The sequence below is a fragment of the Hermetia illucens genome, chromosome 2 (assembly GCF_905115235.1).
Source record: "Hermetia illucens chromosome 2, iHerIll2.2.curated.20191125, whole genome shotgun sequence".
In the NCBI taxonomy this organism is placed as follows: domain Eukaryota; kingdom Metazoa; phylum Arthropoda; class Insecta; order Diptera; family Stratiomyidae; genus Hermetia; species Hermetia illucens.
The window spans coordinates 144,098,513-144,119,272 of record NC_051850.1 but is presented as its reverse complement, the minus strand read 5'-3'; the positions used below and the strand labels follow the sequence as shown (position 1 = coordinate 144,119,272).

The 20,760-nt window shown below is 39.8% G+C and overlaps 1 protein-coding gene across 6 annotated transcripts in view; it reads left to right on the top strand.

Annotated features, from left to right (window-relative positions):
• The first annotated feature begins 1,303 nt into the window (after nucleotides 1–1,303).
• Nucleotides 1,304–20,760, top strand: part of LOC119649906 (guanine nucleotide-binding protein G(f) subunit alpha) — a 29,231-nt gene continuing 9,774 nt past the window's right edge. Inside the window, exons 1-3 of one of the 6 annotated variants that reach the window (XM_038052303.1) lie at nucleotides 1,304–1,719; nucleotides 3,154–3,225; nucleotides 8,633–8,845. Coding sequence is in view for 2 of the 6 variants with exons in the window: in XM_038052298.1 (XP_037908226.1) it covers nucleotides 2,133–2,153; nucleotides 3,154–3,225 (93 nt within the window). In the remaining 4 variants the exon portion in view is untranslated. The other 5 variants (XM_038052301.1, XM_038052300.1, XM_038052298.1 and 2 more) reach the window with 5 other exon arrangements.

Genomic DNA, 20,760 nt, shown 5'->3' with positions numbered 1-20,760 from the left:
ATCCTCCGAAGAATTTTCGGCCCCCTACCTGAGGATGGAGATTCCGTAGCCTACATAACGACGAAATCTATGAGCGATACCATGACCGTCCGGTTGTGGATAAAATCCGACTCAATAGGTTACGGTGAGCGGGACACTTAATCCGTATTGATGAGGATGATCCAGCCCGGAAAGTCAATAAGGGCAATAACTATGGTAGAAAAAGAAGACGAGGCCTGAGATGGAGCGATAGCATAGGTCAAGACGCCAGACAGCTTTTAGGGATATCGAATTGGTGGACCTCGGCGCAAAACCGGGATGTCTGGAGTTCTTTATTAAGGCAGGCCTAGACCGGATACCGGTTGTTGCGGCATTGATGATGATGAATGGATAAACTTGCAGAAGTAAGATGAACACAATGATAATGCAATTGACAAGCTAGCGCTTTACGCCCACAACTGTCGTACTGGTGGTTGCTTTGAGGAGGTAGCGTTAAAATCGCACCATTATGTAACTCTTATCCCTCACAACACGGTGCACGATATGTACCATGGTTCCTTCTCTGTTCGCGCACTACTTCTGATGAACTCATTCATTTCCAATAATAGGTCATTCCTGACAGATTGAAAACGGTAAGATAAAAAGATTATCAGCTACGTTGGTTTTGACATTTCCCATCAATAATTTAGTTAATTCTACCGTGTAATATGGCCACCTACGCCCCAATATTGTCAGTGCATATCCAATATCTTATCAATTTTATCATTGATGTGCTAAATTGCGATGCTGTTTCTGCAGCGCAGTTCCGGCACGTTTTTTGAGCATTTGCAGTTTGTTGATCCTATTATGAAAGTTCACGCTAATCTCATAGTTATTTTCGTCCATGGTGTAATCCATATATCGTTAGTTATCAATGTTAATTTGGGTGTCCTCTTTTGCTTCATCTGAAAGTACCCGCCCCATCCCGAGCAAGTACCAGCTTTTACACATGTCCGCACAATTAGTTACATTGCCATTTTTTCGCTCAATCGGAAATGGTAGAAGTAATTGAATAATGCTGTATTGTTCTCGTGTGGTGCGGGGACGGCGGAAACGATGAAATTAGTCAGAATAGGAGAATGTTGTGGGAGCCACTATCTTATCAGTGATAAGAGACTAAGATGGCAAAGGAGTGGTGGTGAATGGAAAAAAAACAAGAAAACAACACCAGAAGTGATGATAGCTGGGTGGTATAAGCTTGCAGTCTTAGAATGTATTGACTAACAGCCAATTAATATTGATATATAATTTATGTGACAGGTAATTGACTTTAGTTGGGCATGTGATCTGCAGCAGGGCAAGTGATAGATAGTCGACGGCAAAAGATATTTCTCTATCTCGATTTCAACCTCTTCAGCAAGGAGCTGTGGCAACCGCCTTCAATTTAGTCACCTTGAGTCTGAACCTGGTCAGCATTATTTTGACCTACTACAAAAGAATCTTTATCTTGTTCGTTCACACTATCCATAACTCATACAGAGAGTGCCTTCAAATCAGTTATCGAGCCTGTCGATAAGGTAAACCAGAGAGAGAGGTAGAGAAATAGAAGAGATTATCCCACGCTTATCTGTGCCCTGATATCATATTTGAAATCGAAATCAGGCCCGATCACTCCCATACTCAAAGTTCGCTTTCAGAGAGGTGTACAGGTATTCCGATAACGCGATAAAGACAAGTGTATTTGAACTCGTTCGCGCTAAGGTAAGAAACCATTTTATGGAAATCACATCGGAATTTTTCTTCAGTTGCTTGAATATTTGATAAGCATACGCGCTGGACTAACGTGTGACTTATATATTTTAACTAACATTAAACCTGCAGTTGAGTGCAATAGTATCTTTTGAAGTAACTATAGAACGGAGGAGAACAGTGTATCAATTTGAAGTGTTTTTTGAGAATTTTGGTAGATTTCGAACACTATTCTGGGACGTTTTGAAACATTGGAAAGTGGAACTGTGATCGAATTTATTATTATATTAGAGTGCAACACTTTAGTGAAAAGTGAGACCATATATAACCCTCAGTGTTTGCATTAACGTTCGTTACCATTCTCGTGGAAAATACCTTCTGTAAATAAACTTTGGATAAGGACTGACCATTATACATATTATGCCATGGGCTTCAAAGCGAAATTGGTAACGATCTCCTTCTTTGTATTTTTTTCTATATATATTTTTTTAATGAGTCAGTAAGAAAATAGCCAGACATCCTTGAATCAGTTTCGGAAAACTTAAAATAAATTTTCCTTAACAACTTGCTTACAAATATATTTTATATGTCTACTGCGTCAGAAAGCTTCAGCTGATCTTTTGTTTGAAATCAACCTCTCAGGAGTGGAGTGATTCTAACTTTTTGTGGTAACAGTTGGAAACCGGAAGGGAAGATTTAGGGTGTGATGGCCTTGTTATACACTTAACTCCGGGAATGCAGTTCACGTTGCAGCCAAAATTACAATTTTCTTTGTGGTTATGTCATTTCTATTTTAACATGATATCTCCTATCTTTCTATGAAGTTTGCAATCAAAGCACTTCATTGAAGATAATATTGTAACTTTTTTATAGAAATACTTTAATTTCCATCAAACTTTCCAGACTGATTGTATGCATGTGTTATATTCTATGGTGGATATTTGTGAATGATTTCAAAATTTTTTCAAAATTTTCCATTAAATAGTTTAATAGAAAACACCTTCCGTGTTCCTCTATTTACCAACTATATTAGCGGTATAATAAATCGTGATAGAGGAAAACCCCTATTACCAAGTTAGCAAGTATATGACGAGCCCCTCCTGGAAGAACTATAAAATTATTTTATTTACTGCACGCGTGGCAAAATTGAGTGATAATAGTTTCTGTCGGTTCCCAATAATTGATAATGCTGAGTGATCAATGAAAGACAGTCAGACTGCAGTGGATTGATTTTAATAGGGGTTAATTTTCATGAGATATGCTAAACATAAATTTTCGACCGGTTTGCTTTCTAAAACTTTTATAAATCAAACTATTATAGCTAATAGTAATCTAAATATTCTGCTAAATGAATAGTATTATTATTTTGATTTATTTTATTTTTATTTATTGTTTAATGTAAATATAAAATAACTTTCGGTCTCATCGCGCTTTTGTTTTTAACAGTTGACCGGGGCTCTGGTGATCACAAACAACAGCAAGGCAATCGAAAAACTTGGAATTCAAAACAAGAACGCGGTGAGTTCGAAAGTTATATTTTTTGATATTTTTTTCTTAATTTTTACCTTTTCCTTATAATATAATTAGTTTTTTTATTTGATGTTATTTACATTTTTATGTTATCGTTGAAAGGAATTAAATTAATCTAAAAAGGGAAAATCCCACAATATACACTATGAACGAATTTCTTCAGTTAAAGCCCGCGAACATTCTTTTGAAAGAAAAGTTCAAATTGCTTTTCAATATTTTGATATATTATTCCATCTAAATTTATGAAAAAAAGACATTGAAGCAAAAAACAGTATTCAATTTGCCCGCACTGGCTCAGCAACATCAGATCAGCTTTGGCGATCCAACTTCAACCTTGCGTGAAACTCGGCTAAGTTCCCGACTTCGTAGTCTTAATTTCAGGCAAGAGATACAGGTCATTTAAGACGATTTCTATAAACCCTTTGATCCCGTCAGCCAAAACTTACTTCCCTTCAAACTATTTTTTGCTCAACTTCCCCTCATTAACTATGTCTTGCTTCCTATCTTTCTGGCTATTTTCTTCGATCTTCCTATAGAGCTTATTTTAATGATTGGCGCTTTTCTCTATTTCCTGTGGAGTTTCCCAATGCTTTTTTAGGCCCCTTACAATTCCTATTTCATATTAATTATCTTCCATTTTTCTTCATTTTATGCATTATGCAATTTACCTTCGTTTTTCTCCACTGGACTCTTTTTAAGTCCAACCGTGAGCAAGCTGCTACTCGCTTAAATGATGACCGACTTTCTTTTCTTACTTTCTTGGTGAGTTAACCCATTAAAACCACACACACACATCCGTCCCACCCCCTTTAGGTATTACATCACGAGGCGGAGTTAGCTTACTTTAGCTGCCCGTGGGGTTCGTAACCGCTCCTTCTTCATTTCTTCTGCTTTTCGTAGTTTATTCTGGGTTGGCCCTTAGTTATAAGGACCACTTCCGTCTTTTTCCCCGCGAACGCCAGTTCAACACTTTTTAACCAAGCCTTAACAGCACTGATTGCTCCGCTTGGGTACAATTCAGCATTTTCGAGATGCTTTCGAGCACAACCATGTCGTCGTTACCGACCATCGTAGCCTCCTCCGGAACCGGAAGGTTAAGTACATCATTGTACATGATGGTCCAAGCTTTCACGTCATCAAGCTTCCTGTACAAAAGTGGGCTTAGTACAGAGTTCTGCGGGACACTCACGGAGACAACGTAGTCCTGGGGTCCTTCATTGGTATTATACAAGAGCGTTGACTCTGGCAAGTAGCTATCGATAAAAGCAGCGATATAGCTGCGAACACTAATCGTCGTCAGAGACTTTCGTATAGTTTTCCATTCGCCGAGTTGAATGCATTCCGCATGTCCAGGGTCAACCTCTTCCCTGAATTGCATGTTCAGCCAAGCAAATAACTATTTTGATGGCATCAATGGTTGATCTCTCTTTACGGAACCGCCGATCTGAAAGACCTTCTTGGCTCTCAACGACCGGGAGTAATCTATTAGAAATTACCCACTCTAACATTTTCCCCATACTGTCTAGAAGACATATGGGTCTATAGGAGGACGGTTCTCCTAGAGATTTACCAGCACCAGTTTCTGCCGCTTCCAAGATCCGGAAAAGATACCCTCGGAAATGCACGCTTCAAATAACTCTGTCAACACATTCGGTCTGGGTTTCACGGTAAGCTTGAGGTCTCATTCGTATACCGTTCAAATCCGGGGCTTTTCTGTCACCTATTCGGCAGCAGATCTCCAGCAGGTTGTCCCTGGTGATCGCCGAAATTGTGGGGGAAGGGAGGGGTGGGGGTCTGTGGGCTTCCCTATGGGCCCGCTCCATTTGCCGTTGATCATACCTATTGCCCTCCGAGCCGTTCTTCTGGCTTGGTGGCAAATCGATCGACGGCTGGCAACTATTCCACCGATAATTGGGTTTTCTTGTGGGCAGTGATCATCTCCTAGGTATCGATGCATCACATGCTTTAGCGTTGCATTGTGTGGTATGGAGAGCTCTTGCTAGTCTGGTCTAGCCACACCCATGAATGTGTGTTCATCTATTGCTTTTACAGACCAGCCTGGCGTTCCTGGTTTCCTGGGTTGCAGCTCTTCTGACCTGTGGTTCTGCCCTTAGTTCAAAGTTGATTGCCTGCTGTACGGTTCGCTGTACGTGAAGTCCTCACCAACTTGCCGGGACATATTGCCACCCCAGGGCTGTCAATAGTCAGATCTACAACTGAACCGGATCCAACGTTCCGATAGGTGTTTACATCAGCTTCGTTGGCCAGAATTATATCCAACTGGATGAATGCTTCTAATAAGAACTGCCCCTTGCGTTAGTCTCTTTGCTGCCACACTCAATGGCTAATGCATGTCTGTCTGTCATTCGCATTTTTCTCTGAAACGGTTATACCAATTGAAACAAACTTTGTTGGGAATGTGGAAACTATCAACGCTCAGGTATATAGTGAGTTACATTATTTCATGTGGAATTTAAGGGGGTCTTCCTAGGTGCAAAAGGGGGGTATACATTTTTTTTTCACTGAATATAGTCATATAGCGTATCGAATGATTGGTCCTGATTAGTTCTTTTCAAAACTGCTCCCAGTTTTGACATTTAATTCGCATGGGGGAGGAAGAGGGCTGAAAAGCGGTTATTTCTTTCACGGCCCATTCTCAGAACTCACCCCCCCCCCCCCCAATGAACTGAAAAAATCACGAAGGGGCTACCATACGATCCCTAGGTTCCGAAATACTCTCCATACCGATACCTGTTCAAATTAGATTAATAATTTTTAATAATTGACCGCAAAACCCCCCTTATATTCATCCTTGAATTATAAAAGTTTGTAGCAATATAGACTATAATATGGAGCATAATCCTACCAAGTTTGCACTATTACTAGCATATGACGAATAATCAAAGTTACAAATTCTAAGACGCCTTAACGCCTTGTTGTGTTCTAAGCGTAGATTAAGTTACATGTTTTTCTCGAATTTCTTGATAGAACCTTTTCTCGAACAAAATGAGTCTGGCATGCAGACAGATTGACAGACAGGAATACATATATTCAACCGTTTTATTTTACACAACACTTTCAAAATGCGAAAAATGAAATGCGTACATAAAGTTACATTAGGAAGTCAGTGATAGTACATGGAATCTTCAGGAATGCCCATTCGATTCTATCTACTCTTATACGAGCTGTATTTCTAACCTTCGTCAGGGGTTATTGCTGTTCGGTGTTCTTGAATTAAGAACGACCTCCAACAATTTAAAACTTACTACGGAGTCATTTGCCCTGTCAGAATCAATGGATCAAAATGAATTGAGCCGGTTTTCAAATTGGTCAGAAGATGAAGAAAAAATCGAAGGAACAAACAAGTAGAAACTGAATAACTTTGGAAACTTTTGGGATAAAAATTAATTGCTCCCAGGGTTCAGCTTAAACTTCAAAGTTTCTCTGAAGTGCTTAAAATGGCAAACCCTTGTGCAAAGAAGACCTTGCCAACCACGGCAGTTCGAAAAGTTTTATAGGCTAATTGGCAGCTATTGTAAAATACGGTGTTATCAGATTTCAAGTATGTATGTGACTTTGTCCTTATCCAGGGTTCCAGCTTTCACGCGGGGGGTTCATTGGGTAACAAGCTGATTTATTTTCCTTGAGGTTGCGTCCTTACCCACTTATAAACACCGTTTATGCCACACTATAAGCTAATCAACCTACTAGACTTGAAAGGGTAAATCTAACCGTCCTACATTTTTGAGTAATGCTATTGAATCGGGGTAAGACAGTGTAATGTCTAAGGATTGTCTAAAGTCTTCAAATATTTGTCTATTATATTGAAGAGCGGTATTCATTTTCTATAGTGTGAGAGGCTTCCCAGTCACGCTTTCTTAACATAATTGTGCTAATGGGATAGCCTGTTTAATTGCGGTGAAGATAGAGGTAGGATATCGTTAGCTTTTCAAGGTAGTACTTTAATATGCAATGTCCTTGAGAAAATCTTCTACGATTCTAAGGCTATTACTGCTTCGGTGTAAACAATCCTCTGAGTGCGTTCATTTCCGTATTTCTATAGGTACCCTAAAATGTTCTATTTAAAATTCGCCAACTCCATTACATATTACATAGCAGCCTTTTCGTCTATTTGGTCCAGTTTAGGCAGTTCGCCGACTAACTGATACCTCCAGGTATTCTGAATTTTGCCCTTTTCTCCTGTATCTACTACAGATGGAGAGGAGTAGTTTTAAGAAGACCTTCAAGGATTCGATTGGACATGTTTCCATAGCCCCAGTAATATAAATGGAGCACAAGCGCGAAACAAAACAGACCTTCAATTAAACCTCCTCCAGCTTTAAGGTTTTGCCAACCAAGGGAATTAATAAAATACATCGGCTTTCTGCCAATTTTTTGAGCCAGCGCCATCCACTTTATAGTACCATTCACCATGTGAAAGTACCATTAGTATATGCTACTCGGGGCACCTTTAATTACATTGAAAGAAATTTCCCGCAGAATTTAAAGAACTCCATGATTTTGAATATCAACTGTGCCGGCACGAATCCCGATTAATGGATCAGGAAGGTAACTTCCGGGAAAGTTCACTTTTATAGCTACCTAGATTTCAAGCTATCAGATGAAACCTCCAGTCGTGCATAAATGAACCTCGCCATTGGCAACTACCTATCGAACTAACGATAACGAGCGCAAAGATACCTTTATCTTAATCTACAATTTTACCGAACTATGACCATTCTATTACCACAGCCTGAATTTCAAACTATCCACTGTTGAATATACAGGGGGTGTTATCAACTAGAGTGAACCGCCAAAGTCACCCTTCTACATAAAATCATTGGTAAAATTACCATTCTTCTGGCAAATTAGAAACTTCAATCGAATTTTAGTTCGAAAGCTTATGAAGGTTATTTATGTCTAAATGTTCTCAAGCCCAATTATGTCATAATCTATAACAAGCCAAATAAATATTTTCTTTGTTCGATAATTAGTGTACATTTAAAGCTCTTACTGGAGGAAAGTAGAAAGTTCAGTGCAATTGATAATTAGATACTTTTTGAGCTTGTTGCTGCACTTCTGATAAGATATAATTGCAATGGGTGAGGCTGATAGCCGTTTAATTAAATTCATTAATCTCATTTATGGTGTCTTACGGCGTCACTGGTCTTTCCCAAACATTGTTGATTTCATTCTCCTTTATTTTCCGCTTTATTTGGGATTATACAAATTTGGTCATAAATGGAAGCTATTTGATTAAATATTGGACCTTAGAAGGCAGGCGCAGAAGATTATCTTCTGTTTTGCAATTAACAGCTCGTTACGTACACAAAAGAGTATTCTATTCTTTGGTCCATCTTATGCCTTAATGTAATGATATTACTTTTCTTTATAGAAGCGTGATTATTCCTCCTCGTAGCGGTCGACATTCAATAGTATTCATCCTATTCCCTCAGAAGTACATAAGATCAATGGTGTTTAAAGAAAAAAAAAATTGGACGAAACCAGAATTCGGAATGACTTAGCAACGAAAAAGGCTAAGAATATTTAAACAAAGACAAGCTTAGCATCACATGTGACCATCATTTTATGGAGCAGTTTCCATCAGGTTAGTCCCTTGCCCTAACAAGCCCTCGGTTACAGGGGTTAGTGGAGTAAACATCCTTCACCGAATTTCCACTTTGTTTTGGTTACCAACTAAAGAAAGGGTACAGGTATCAGGTATTGCCAGAATTCTATTTTTCAAGTTATCATTTTCAGACATCGGTTTACATCTTTATATTGACTTCGTCTCTCAAATTTAGTTTGCCCTGCTTAATAATAATAATAATGCAATTGAATTAGGCCCTTGAAGTCTGTTAGAGGACTTCATTCAAGCGCACTACCACCAATGAGATTTGAACCACAATCTTCCGTACGGCAGGCTAGTGCTCTATTGCGTGGTTAGATCTATATGATAAAATGTTTTTCTTTTGTTTTTTTTAAGGTATTGTGTAAAACAAATTTCTCAATGTTAATAACTTTGTTAATAATAGTTGAATTTCATTTAAACTTCCAAAAGTTATGCCTTATATTATCCCTCATACCAATGCCAAATCTTGTACTTCTAGGGTGAAGTTAAGGGCCGTTTTTGGGTAAATTTTTAAAATGTAGTAGTAGTTTTTAGATTTATTTGAACAGATATCGGAATGGGATGTATTATATTTTGAGGCCTAGATTTCACTGCACCATTGTGTTTTTTTTTTCAGATTTTTCAGCTGGATAGGTTCTAAGAACGTGATCTGTTTCTTTTTTTGGTGCACACATTGTGAGCCCTCGCTCTCCTATGTTTCACCCAATATCAGAAATAAAATCAGTTTCAAAAAGTACTAATCGACCTGCTTCATTTGATATCCTACATGACCAAGTTCGGTGAAAAAAAATGTACACTCAACTTTCATATGTATAGCCCCCCTTCAAACTTAAAAGAAAATGGCGCCACTTGCTATACGTAAAGGAGTTTACAGATTGCACCTTCTCACCAAATTTCGTGACAATTGATTCAGCCGTTTCCTAGTAATTTGGGTGTGACAGACAGACAGACGGACATTGACTCGATTTTAATAAGGTTTTGTTTTACGCGAAACCTTAACACGGTACTCAAATAACCTATACACTGTTTGGTGAAAAGTTACTGCTAGATGCAAAAGCTTAAGGTGCTCCTTACGAATCAACTTATTCAGGTTTTGACATCTTTCGTCGTTTTCAATCAGAGTTGATGTCATTGATGCTGTAACTTTTATGAGTTTTTTGCTTCTATAAAAGATAGTCAGCCAATGGACCTGAATTTTTTATTTCGGCATTCTCTATGGTTCTTCAACTAGTTATCATAGATATTAAAACATCTAGTCATCTTTCAAAAGATATTGATGATACCCCGTATGTATGAAAAAGTAGTAAGATGCTGTCGTTTCCTATATTCGTAAGTCACAAATTACTGGAGGGATTGGCTTCAAGGAATTGAGCGAAGACTTCGTCGGTTTTATTTTTATGTATATCTTGTTCTAGGTCAAATCAGGCTATTGGGAAGTTTATATATATACAACCCTGTTTATGGGGACTCCATTGCGAATTTCTTGGAATAGATTAATTGCTTTCATCATTTAACCACCGCAAGCAACGGATCAATAGCCTTTGTCTCAATCTAATTGTTGCCGTGCAACATATCCAGAAAACTAGCAGCAGCAATTTATAGAAGGGTGCGAACCCACTCTCAGAAATTCTGTCAAACAAACATTGGCTGGAACCCCAGGATCTTTGGGTGAACCGATAAGCAAACCTTTTCGCAAAGCTACAGGTCGCCTAAGCGCTGATCCTTACTTCGTGGTACAGTCAAGAATTGGAGGGAATTATAGGCTAGTTTCACATTTGTCATGCTTCTGTGGAAGCTTTGTGAGTGGATATCTGGTACGACAGTAGCTTAAGCCGTTGGTATGAGATGAGATTTCCATGGAGAGTTTTGAAGAAAATTTCTCTCCTTTGTTCATAAAAACTTAAGAAATGCCTCTGTCAAGTTGGCGATACGTTGATCATTTGAAAACATGATAAAGACAAATTTGCAAAATTCACAAACCTATGAGAAAATGTTATGAAAATGTTAAGGTCTGCAAACCGATCATAATGTAAGTTAGCATCCACCCAAAAACCAACCAACCAACAATATCAAATCGCGCTGGTCAAACGGGAAGAATAAAGATAGGAGACTACAACTTTGAGGCCGTTGATAATTTCTTCTATATAGGGTCGAAAATCACAACCGATAACAGCTACGATGATGAAATCCGCGCACGGTTGCTGGCAGCCAACAGAGCCTATTTTAGCTTACAAAAACTGTTCCGCTCGAAACGTCTCACCATAGGGTCAAAGCTCTTACTGTACAAGACAATGATCTTGGCAGCCTTCATGTATTCCTTGGAAACTTGGGAAAAATTTGCGAACTCTTGGCCGCGTTCGAGAGAAGAATCCTCCGAAGAATTTTCGGCCCCCTACATGAGGATGGGCGATTACGTAGCCTACATAAAGACGAAATCTATGAGCGATACCATGACCGTCAGGTTGTGGATAAAATCCTACTCAATAGGTTACGGTGGGCGAGTCAATTAATTCGTATGGATGAGAATGATCCAGCCCGGAAAGTCTATAAGGGCAATATCTATAGTAGAAAAAGAAGACGAGGTAGACCCTGCCTAAGATGGAGCGATGGCGTAGGTCAGGATGCCAGACAGCTTTTAGGGATATCGAATTGGTGGACCTCGGCGCAAAACCGGGATGTCTGGAGTTCCTTATTAAGGCAGGCCTAGACCGAATACCGATTGTTGCGCCGTGGATGATGACGATCCTACTTTTCTACACAAAAAGCTTGTATTAACCCTCTTTTGGCTGTTAGTAACATGCTATATTTTTTGACGTTTATTAACTAAATATTCATGTTTCTAAAATAAGCGTCACTAAACTTTGTCGAAATATACAAAATCGTTTATCTTTGCAACAAAATGAATTCCTTGCAAAAAGAACATATTGTCGAGGTCCTGCTCTACGAATTAATATGTTAGTATAGTTTGACATAATCTTCCAAAGGGATAGTTACTTGTGTCACGCAAATCAAATACAACTTGGCAAGGGTAGGAAGCGCTAAATGTAGGCAAAAACAACAGCAAAGATCATTTGTTTACCCTGACTTACATAATACGGAATTGCAAAGCACCTGGCAACAAAGTGGTTCTAGCAGATTAATTCTTTTGTGCAAGGCCAATCTGATATAATTTCGTAAAAATAAACATGTTTCAGATAATTTAGTATTATGTACAGGCAATAGGATAACCTTGCGATTATGGGAATTTAGCTGCCTAGTAGCTAGGTCTTGATGGGTGTGGTTGTCCATCAGAGTCTTCCATTGGCTCAGCCTAGTTAATTCATAGCCCAATAAAACTTTGTCAGCTCTCGTATTATTCATAAGTACGTATGAGTGCTAACTTTCTACATATTAGATTATCTATGCTTTCCTTAGCCACGTGTCTTCCTTCATTAGTTTTATGTTTATGGCAACGACTATCAAAATACCCTTCAATGAATGCTCTACTAAGACTCTGTTCACATTAAATTCATTTATTGGAGTCCATATTATGACATCTACGAAGGTCGGAGTAGTCGTTCTTGAGGCACGCATTTCTACCTTATTCTTCAAGGAAAGAAGTTCAATAGACCCCATGTAAACAAACTTTAAAAGCCTAATCAGCCGTATCTGACCTCAGATTTGAACATGACTGCCTGACTAACCGATAAGCAAAATCCATCCGTCCTTGGCATATGTACATATCAGCTACATAAGAGGGTATAAACTTGACGACTGACCAATATGTTACCTTCAATATCTTTCAAATTCTATTTCAACAAAACATTCCATTGAACCGCAGTTTTTTGTCAACACCTAGCAACTGTTCACGCAGCACAGTATGTACGTTTCCGCAGTGCACCCCATGGGAATGGCCACGTTACCATTATGATTATCTATAAAATCACGTGAACACAAGCTCCGAGCTCTAATTCACGGTTCCCCAATTGAATCGAATGGGGCTGTTTTCACAAGAGCTATGGAAAAGAGTGGAATCGACACAATTCTGAAGGAATTGCAAATAAAATTTATTATATTTCTCGAATGAATTGTAAACAAGACGAAAGATAAGCCTTAGACTTTTAGCTTTGTGTTTATTAGATACAATCTGAAGGCGTTCCTTATATTTGAAGAAGTAATGATAAGAAATTTTGAAAACGTTTCTAGGCACGCTTACTTCTTCTATGTATATTCTTATGTATAATGTGAAAACCCAAGTGTAGCTATCACATATTCATAAATATTTACTTATTATATGCGGAGATCAAATGGAAATTCTTTCCAATTATCTATTCATCTATTTCATTTACATAAGTGCCACCATATATATGTAGCATGTACATATATTCCATTAAATCCTCAGCCTTTTAGTAATTTTATATCGATTTTCGGACTTGCCTGAGTTGAATCTGGGGCAAACTCCTATCTCCCAATCGTGGATGATAACTCATATCTTTTGGCAGCAAACTCTAGAACTGTAACCGACTCAATCTGGGTCAGTTACATTTTTATTTCCCTTTATATCGCAGAATAAATCAACTCATCAACGGAAAGTTAAGTTCAATGAAAAGATTTTTTCATCATCATCAGTTTTACCTAAAAAGTTTATCTATTCTGTGAAGAATTTATTGAACCCATTTACCGTGTGGATAAGTATATTGAATCTCTTGGATAAGCATGTTCCGATATTATATGTATCTTAACTGACAGGGTCGCCGTTTTGTTGTCCGATAGAATAACTTTGTTCTTAATGGGAATCCCGCTGTTGTTTTGAGGTAAGTCTTTGCCCTTCAGAGAAAGCTTATCACTTCGATAGCATTCGTTGTAAAGACAATGAAACGGAAGTAGAGGCTCATCAATCAAAAAATTGCAATTAAAAATAAAAGGCCGGAAACAGTAAGCGGTACACTCCTATCCTCTAAATATATTTTTCATGGTTTAAAGAGTTGTTGCATAACTCCCTTTCCTAAGAAGATGAAGAACTCGTTTATCTTTCCGCTTTCCTTGCATTTTGTCTATAGCAAAGTCTCCGACCGAGTTAGAAGAGTCTTAATATTGGTTGCAACATTTGATATTATACCGCAAGAAGGACGATCCCATGCCTTGAAAAGGAAGAGTCTCCAACGGCGGCATTTTGAAGGGAATCCTAATTAAAACTCTACTGTATCGAGCATCAGCTAAATCTATTGTGTTGTGTGTTTACCTATTCGGGCGTTAACAACAACCCTCAATAGCAGAAAACTATGCAAAAGGAGTTATTTGGTAGCTTAAGGTACCACGCTGGCTTGCCTGCAATGTCGTACTGCTGTAAGTGTTGTTACTAGCTAGAGCCTGAAGCTGTACCATCGCTTTTCTGTACTCGTATTACTCTGGGTATGTTCAGTGACATATGAAGTGCATTGCTAATACTATGGTTAGTATAATGAGGCATTTCAAAATGAAATGGTACTTCCGTAGCGGAATTGTATCTCAGGGTTTTTGCCTACATACTCATCTTGGTCGCCATGCCGTGTGAATAAACGTTTCCCGGTGACATGGTCCTTGGCATGCATCGAAGATTGTTGCCGGGAATTCTGTCCAATGATCCTTAAGATCCCTTCTGAACCTGCTACCAAATCAATAAGAAATGCACACTAAAGGCGTACTCCTATACCGTCCTGAGTACTAGATTAAATATACCTTTTTAATAGTACAAGGTGACTTTGTTGTTAGTTTCAAGCGCGAGACTCCTGCTTTCGTAACGAAAGGGTTCAAATCCTGCTGGTTGCAAAGAGATTTGTATCGTTATTAGTCGACATAATTACGGCGTCCGGATGGCTTAAGTGGTTAGAACGATGGGTTTTATAGCGGAAGGTAAGCTCAAATCTCACTGGGGCCGAGGATTCGTGACTGGATGTCGGATACCAGTCGACTCAGCTGTAAAGGGATACTTGAGCCAAATCAAGGTAACAATCTCGGACGGGCGCAATGCTGACCACCTTGTAGTGTACCGTTACGGTCTTGATTTAAGTGCTCTAACACACTTCAAGGCCCTGATTCAATATGGATTGTTACGCCGACGATTATTATTTTCGAGTTGTCGCAATCTCGGCAGATGCCGAATTTTATCTATACTAGCACGAAGTGTTAAGCATTTAGGCTCGGACGTCAAACGTCGTACCACAAATTCTATACTGGTTGTTCTCTACCCGCTTTTTCCTGATGAGCTTTTTATAAGTTCGGGTGGCGACCACATCGTCCTGAATGGCACGCATGAATCCTTCCGTCTCAGCCAAGAGCTCGCCAGCACGCAGCCATCTATTCGACAAATGGCTGCCACATACAATTCACGTGTTTAACGTGCGTTGCCTTCGACTTCCATTCATCGATCCGCTCTTGGTCCGACTTCACCCCACTCAGAGGATTGAAAGATCGATCCTTCAAGTTAAGTTTAGTCAGTCCACAGTCTCCCTTACAAACAGCCGCATGCAAGGGACTCGCCTGCTCTTTGTTGTAAAAATAAGCGCGCAACGAGTCGACTTGGCGATGATGTTGTGCCGCTTCGTCAACCACGCTCCTACCGTCGCTCCATGGCAGAGTTTGGATGATGCATTTGGACATAGTAGTCCGTATCTGCCGCTGGACGTTTTCCAGATCGGTCATCGTCCACGGCAATATTCCGAATGCATGAGTCAGTGAAGGGATAGCGAATACATTAAATGCGCTTATTTTATTCTTCCCCAAGAGATGCAATTTCAGCACCAGTCTTCAGATCACCAAATCGAGCATGGGTTCCTTACAGAATCCCTAGGTACTTGTAGAAGTTTGTCTCTATCATAGCTTGAATGTGGAGGTCACCAATGCTATGTCTGGCATGCGGCTCGTGATGAACTTTATGGATGGCCATGCTTTATTGCAAAACCATGTCCTTTAGCATCATTCAGTAGTCATGAAAGGGGGTTCAGTGCTATGCAAAACCAAGGCAACTCAACGGATCCTCCTGGAAGATACCTCTCCGTATATGAATAGGCCCTGAGGTGTGGGCACCCTCAGATGAAGGCATTGATAAGGTGGTGTGCCACCCTTCCATGACTGTCGCCAAAAACTTTATTAGTTTGGGATCCATGCGACACAGAAGTAGGACAATGATTAGCCAGGTATGCGGAACGCTGTCGAAGGCCTTGGCATAATCCATAATACTACTAAAGAGATTTCTTTGGGCTGTAGTTGCTTGTCCTACAACTAGTGAGTCGATAATGAATTGATCTTTGCAACCCCTTGATCTAATTGGGCAGCCCTTCTGCTCCTCGGACAGAATGTTGTTGGTCTCGAGGTGTGTATTGACCCTTCCATTAATAACGGACGTTATGAATTTGTAGAGGGTTGGTAAGCAAGTAATCGGTCTTGTATCCGCGGGGTCTGCAATGTGTCCTTTTTGAGGCGAGATAGTTAATTCCCGCAGTGAAGAAAGGTGGAAATTCATCCGCCCGACTCATGACTTGATTTATGCTGCGTGCCAACTGAACTCGTATACTGGTAAACTTTTTGTACGAGAAGTTTTGCATCCGATTCAAACCTGGCCCCTTCCAGCTCAGCATGCTGGGCGGTTAACCAAAATCCACCTTAATACTCTGGCGGTTCCGTCATCGAAAACTGTACTATCTGGACGCTCTGTTGGGATTCGTTGAGGGATCTAAAAATACTCCGCTGGTTCCTCGCTTAAGTTGCATTCTGGACACGTCTGGAGTGACTTTAGCCATACTGTCGTAGCGTGGATAGAAATTTCTGCTTCAGTGTGTCGAGTATTTCAACTACGGATGTTTCACTGGGTATGGCATAGTTCCTACGAACCTTTTGCATTTTATTTTTCACACGTCTCCCGGCATTGGCAGTGCTGATTTGTATCCGCTTAGCAATGTCCTGGCTTTGTTAATCCTGCCGACTTTCCAGACGAATTTTCCATGGTGGATCTCTTTGTTCACTCAAACCAATAACACGAAAGCGAATCTTTTGACCGTGCAATTTGACAGCCGCAACTGCACTACAATATACAAGTGATTGTAGTGACATATTAGCACACAGTCGAGATGCAATCTCATCATTGATTTGAGATAGAATTCTCGGAGTTGCTGGAATACATGCCTAGGAATACCTGGTCTATGAAAAGGATCCATTTCCGAGAATTCTATACACGCTCTTTGGAAAACGTCCCGAACCTCAGCGGAAACCTCAGTTGGATGGTGGAGAATAGGACTGCACACAAGAAGGGGGAAACGTCCATCTTTAGGCGGAAGTGCCGATCTATTCTAAGTGTATGCTTAACAATTTAATGAATCTGCCATATTTGAGTACCGGCATCCGGTTGGAGGATAGTGCAACTCTTGTTAAACTCGAAAACCTTTCCCTAATATCTGGGATCCTAAACTGGAGATGTTTTACACAAAACCTTAAAATGGAGGTGCGCCCTTGTCACATCTAGGACCAAAAGTTAAGTAATTTTCTTGGGAAGGACGAACTCGTGCTCAATAAAACTTCCGTAAAATACAATGATCTCAAAGATATTTCCTGCCTTATTGGAACGATGCAAACTATGTATTTTTTTGAGTTCATATTTTGTTAAGAGATAAGTTATTTGAATCTTTTCTCCACATCAGGGTCTCTTCAGATTCTCCGCTTTACTATATCTTCTCGCTTCTAAAAATCGTGTTCGCATATTGTTAGCATCACATCCAAGCTAATTCTATGGGACCATTAAAATGGTGACGTTGAAAAGTCTTTAAGGAGAGAATTTAAATGGGTGCTTTCCTCCAGGCCCGAAGTTTCTCCGGGGGCCCAAATTTTCCTCAAAGTTCTTATTCCACACATGGGGTTCTCCTCAACAAATACTAGTGTAATGTCGCCCATCGTTTCGAATAGGATAGGATCTCATCGTGGTCGTCGAGAGCTTTATAGCCTATTTTGGGCTTTGACCTTCGCATCCTCCGATTATTAAATGCGAGCAGTAATGCACTGTCTTCGTCAACAGGATTTGTTTAGACCTTTAAGGGTTTTTATTTCGGTTTTCGTTTCTCGGGTCTCATTTACCTTATACCTTTTTAGGTATCCGAGTGTTGTCTATACGTTCAAGGTGGTTCATCGCAACTTTCGGAGTTTGATTATTTTGGAGACTTCAAGGTTGTCAAATATTGGATACAACTCATATTATCGTTTTGCATATTCGGAGCTTTGCCTTCCTGTATATGCAACTGGTTTTCAAAATGTGCATATGTGACGTATATGCGACGATTTGGTTAGATTTCTAGAGCAGCCTGCCTTTTGTATCCACAGACCACCTCCATATAATCTGTTCCAGTCCCAGATTGAAGGGTAGAGGTGCAACCCCATGCTTGCTCGACTTCTGCTTCTTTTGGGTTTGGGAAGTTCATCAGAGCCTCGGATGGTCTCTATTAGAAAAAAAATGAGAAGCGCAAAGAATTAGAGTCAAAAGGCTGAACAGGAGGAATGTTCGAGTTATCCTCTCTGGGGTTATCACTTCCATTGATAGGGATGTGTAAAGCAATGAACAACTCATTTCGCAAATCTCTACAGCGTCTACTTTGCGTTTTCATATTTATCTACCTTGAACATTTTATTTCATTTTGGAATTTTATTTCGTTTCATCGTTAGATTTGTCGAAATTTACGGAAGACCGGCAATCAGGTTCATCAGGAGAAACTCTGGACCTGGGGTCGAGGAAGGGTAATTCGCCCCGATCCCGGAGTTGGATTACAGACTTTCTTAAAATAAAAGAGTAATAGGTTGGCCCCCATAAATAGAACCCCGGCCCGGATTTGATAAAAGGCCAATAATTCTAGTGCATGTTATGCACAATCCCAGAGTAATAAACTAGTAGGGAACATTCGAACTGTTTGTCGCAGAGCACTTATGGAGGAATTTAGGTATTTCAAGAGGTCCTAGATGAAACAGAGGGATATTACCAGAAGCGTTGAACGATTGCGTTCATACAGGGTTAACCCGCTATGCTCCATATAGAGATCCATGACAACCATATGACCATGGCTCCAAAGTTTGGTGCAGCTTGGATGCCCTACATTCCACCTATGACTGCATATCATAGTAATTGCGAACAAGAGATACTAATATTACTAAAAATAGATGACTGGTCATTTATTGATAAATGTTGTTTTTCCCTTAACATATAGATACTGAAACGGTATTGATTAGATCTCAGGGACTCTGCTACTAATGAATGAGTATCTATTTATCTGTCCATAAATATGTACGCCTATGGGTGCAGGTACGTTTGTATCTTATATCCGCTGAAATAAAAAACGGCACACTAACCGGATACTAACCCTCGTCATATCAGTTCAACTGAAAACTCTTTATCTTTATTATTTTGCCCATAAAGCGATGTCTATCCATTCGGGAAGATTCAATATATTGCAGGTGGATTATCATAACCACGGGATTAGGCAAATGGCAATGGAATATTTTTGCTAGAACGATATCAATAGTTCTGTTGTTTCTAAGCCCAGTGAGTAATGAAATCCGCGACTTAACCAATTATTTCATTATCCATTGTTAGGTTCAGTGCTAATGTAGACTTTTTCCATTAACACTGTGTTGTGGTGACCTTCGCCTTTCTGCTTGCTAACGGAGTCGGTTTTATTGAAATATTTATTATCGAAGGATTATATATATTAATACGTTGAATTACGAATGTTATCGAAATCGCATTGGATTAACAAATAGACTTTGCATATATAGTTTTGTCTATTTGTGCATGGATAACTCGTATATATGTCCTCAGCTGGATTGAAAACTGTTTTGTTCTCGTTCCACGTTTCACTTGAAAAATGGCAGGCTGATGGCAATTGTATTTTTCTGGCTCACCTATCATTGGTGATCCTTGGATAACGTGTCCCTAACCAAGGTTAGGTATACTACCGAGCCATTATCCTGACTCTGAAGAGTGTTGACCCCACCGGTATTTCAAGAACTATATTCAGAATTGAAAATATGCGGTTCCTTGTAACTACCTTATGAATCCCTCTAGATCTCTGAGGTTCATGTTGCCACTATGCAGATTGTTGTATCTTAAGGCCACCCAGATCTTTGCTTTTTTATTCAACTCCATACATTCAATCCCCATAGAGTCCTTCACCTAAGGATGATTGTGGAAGTTCCTTTTGCCCGACCTGAACTCAACTAATAAAACGCTTTTCTTCTAGTGGTTAACCCGGCTGATGTCATGATATCCTCCGATAATGGAAAGTCTGGGTGCCTTCTTTCCCGATGAAACGTAGAAAGCTTCAAAAGCTACCGCTGTCTCCTGCCAGACGATTATTTAGAACTCTCATCCACTAAAACCACCTCCTTCCCCTCTATCAGTGGGACTATCATATGGTATTACGTCGCGGGGCTGGATCAGATTTTATCCTGCACTCGTGTTCACGTTCGTACTTCTCTCTCGTTTGTTCGTCCAGTTCACTTTTCCTGTCTAAGCTTCTTATGGATGTCTGCTATCACCTTTTAGACTTCAGTCCATACCGCTTTCAATTTTAACATGTACTGCATAATGTTTTCGAGTGTTAAGTGCTCTTGGGTTGTAGCTTAAAATGTAGCCTTCTGAGCTGCGAATCTCCGGCACTGAAATGAAATGCGTTCTGCCTCCTCTGCAGTATTCCATCTCCGAATATCCCTTATTATTCTGTGGGTCCAGTGGTATTTTTTGACTAATACCACCTCTCCTGCGAAAGTTTCACTTCGTGTGCCGCCGACACGCGCAGAAGGATCTCCGGTGAGATACGTTTCATCGGATATTGTTCTATTAGGAGTGCACTTCTCCAATTTTTTCGTTATTTGGTTTCTTTTCCAGTAGCTTATGCTGG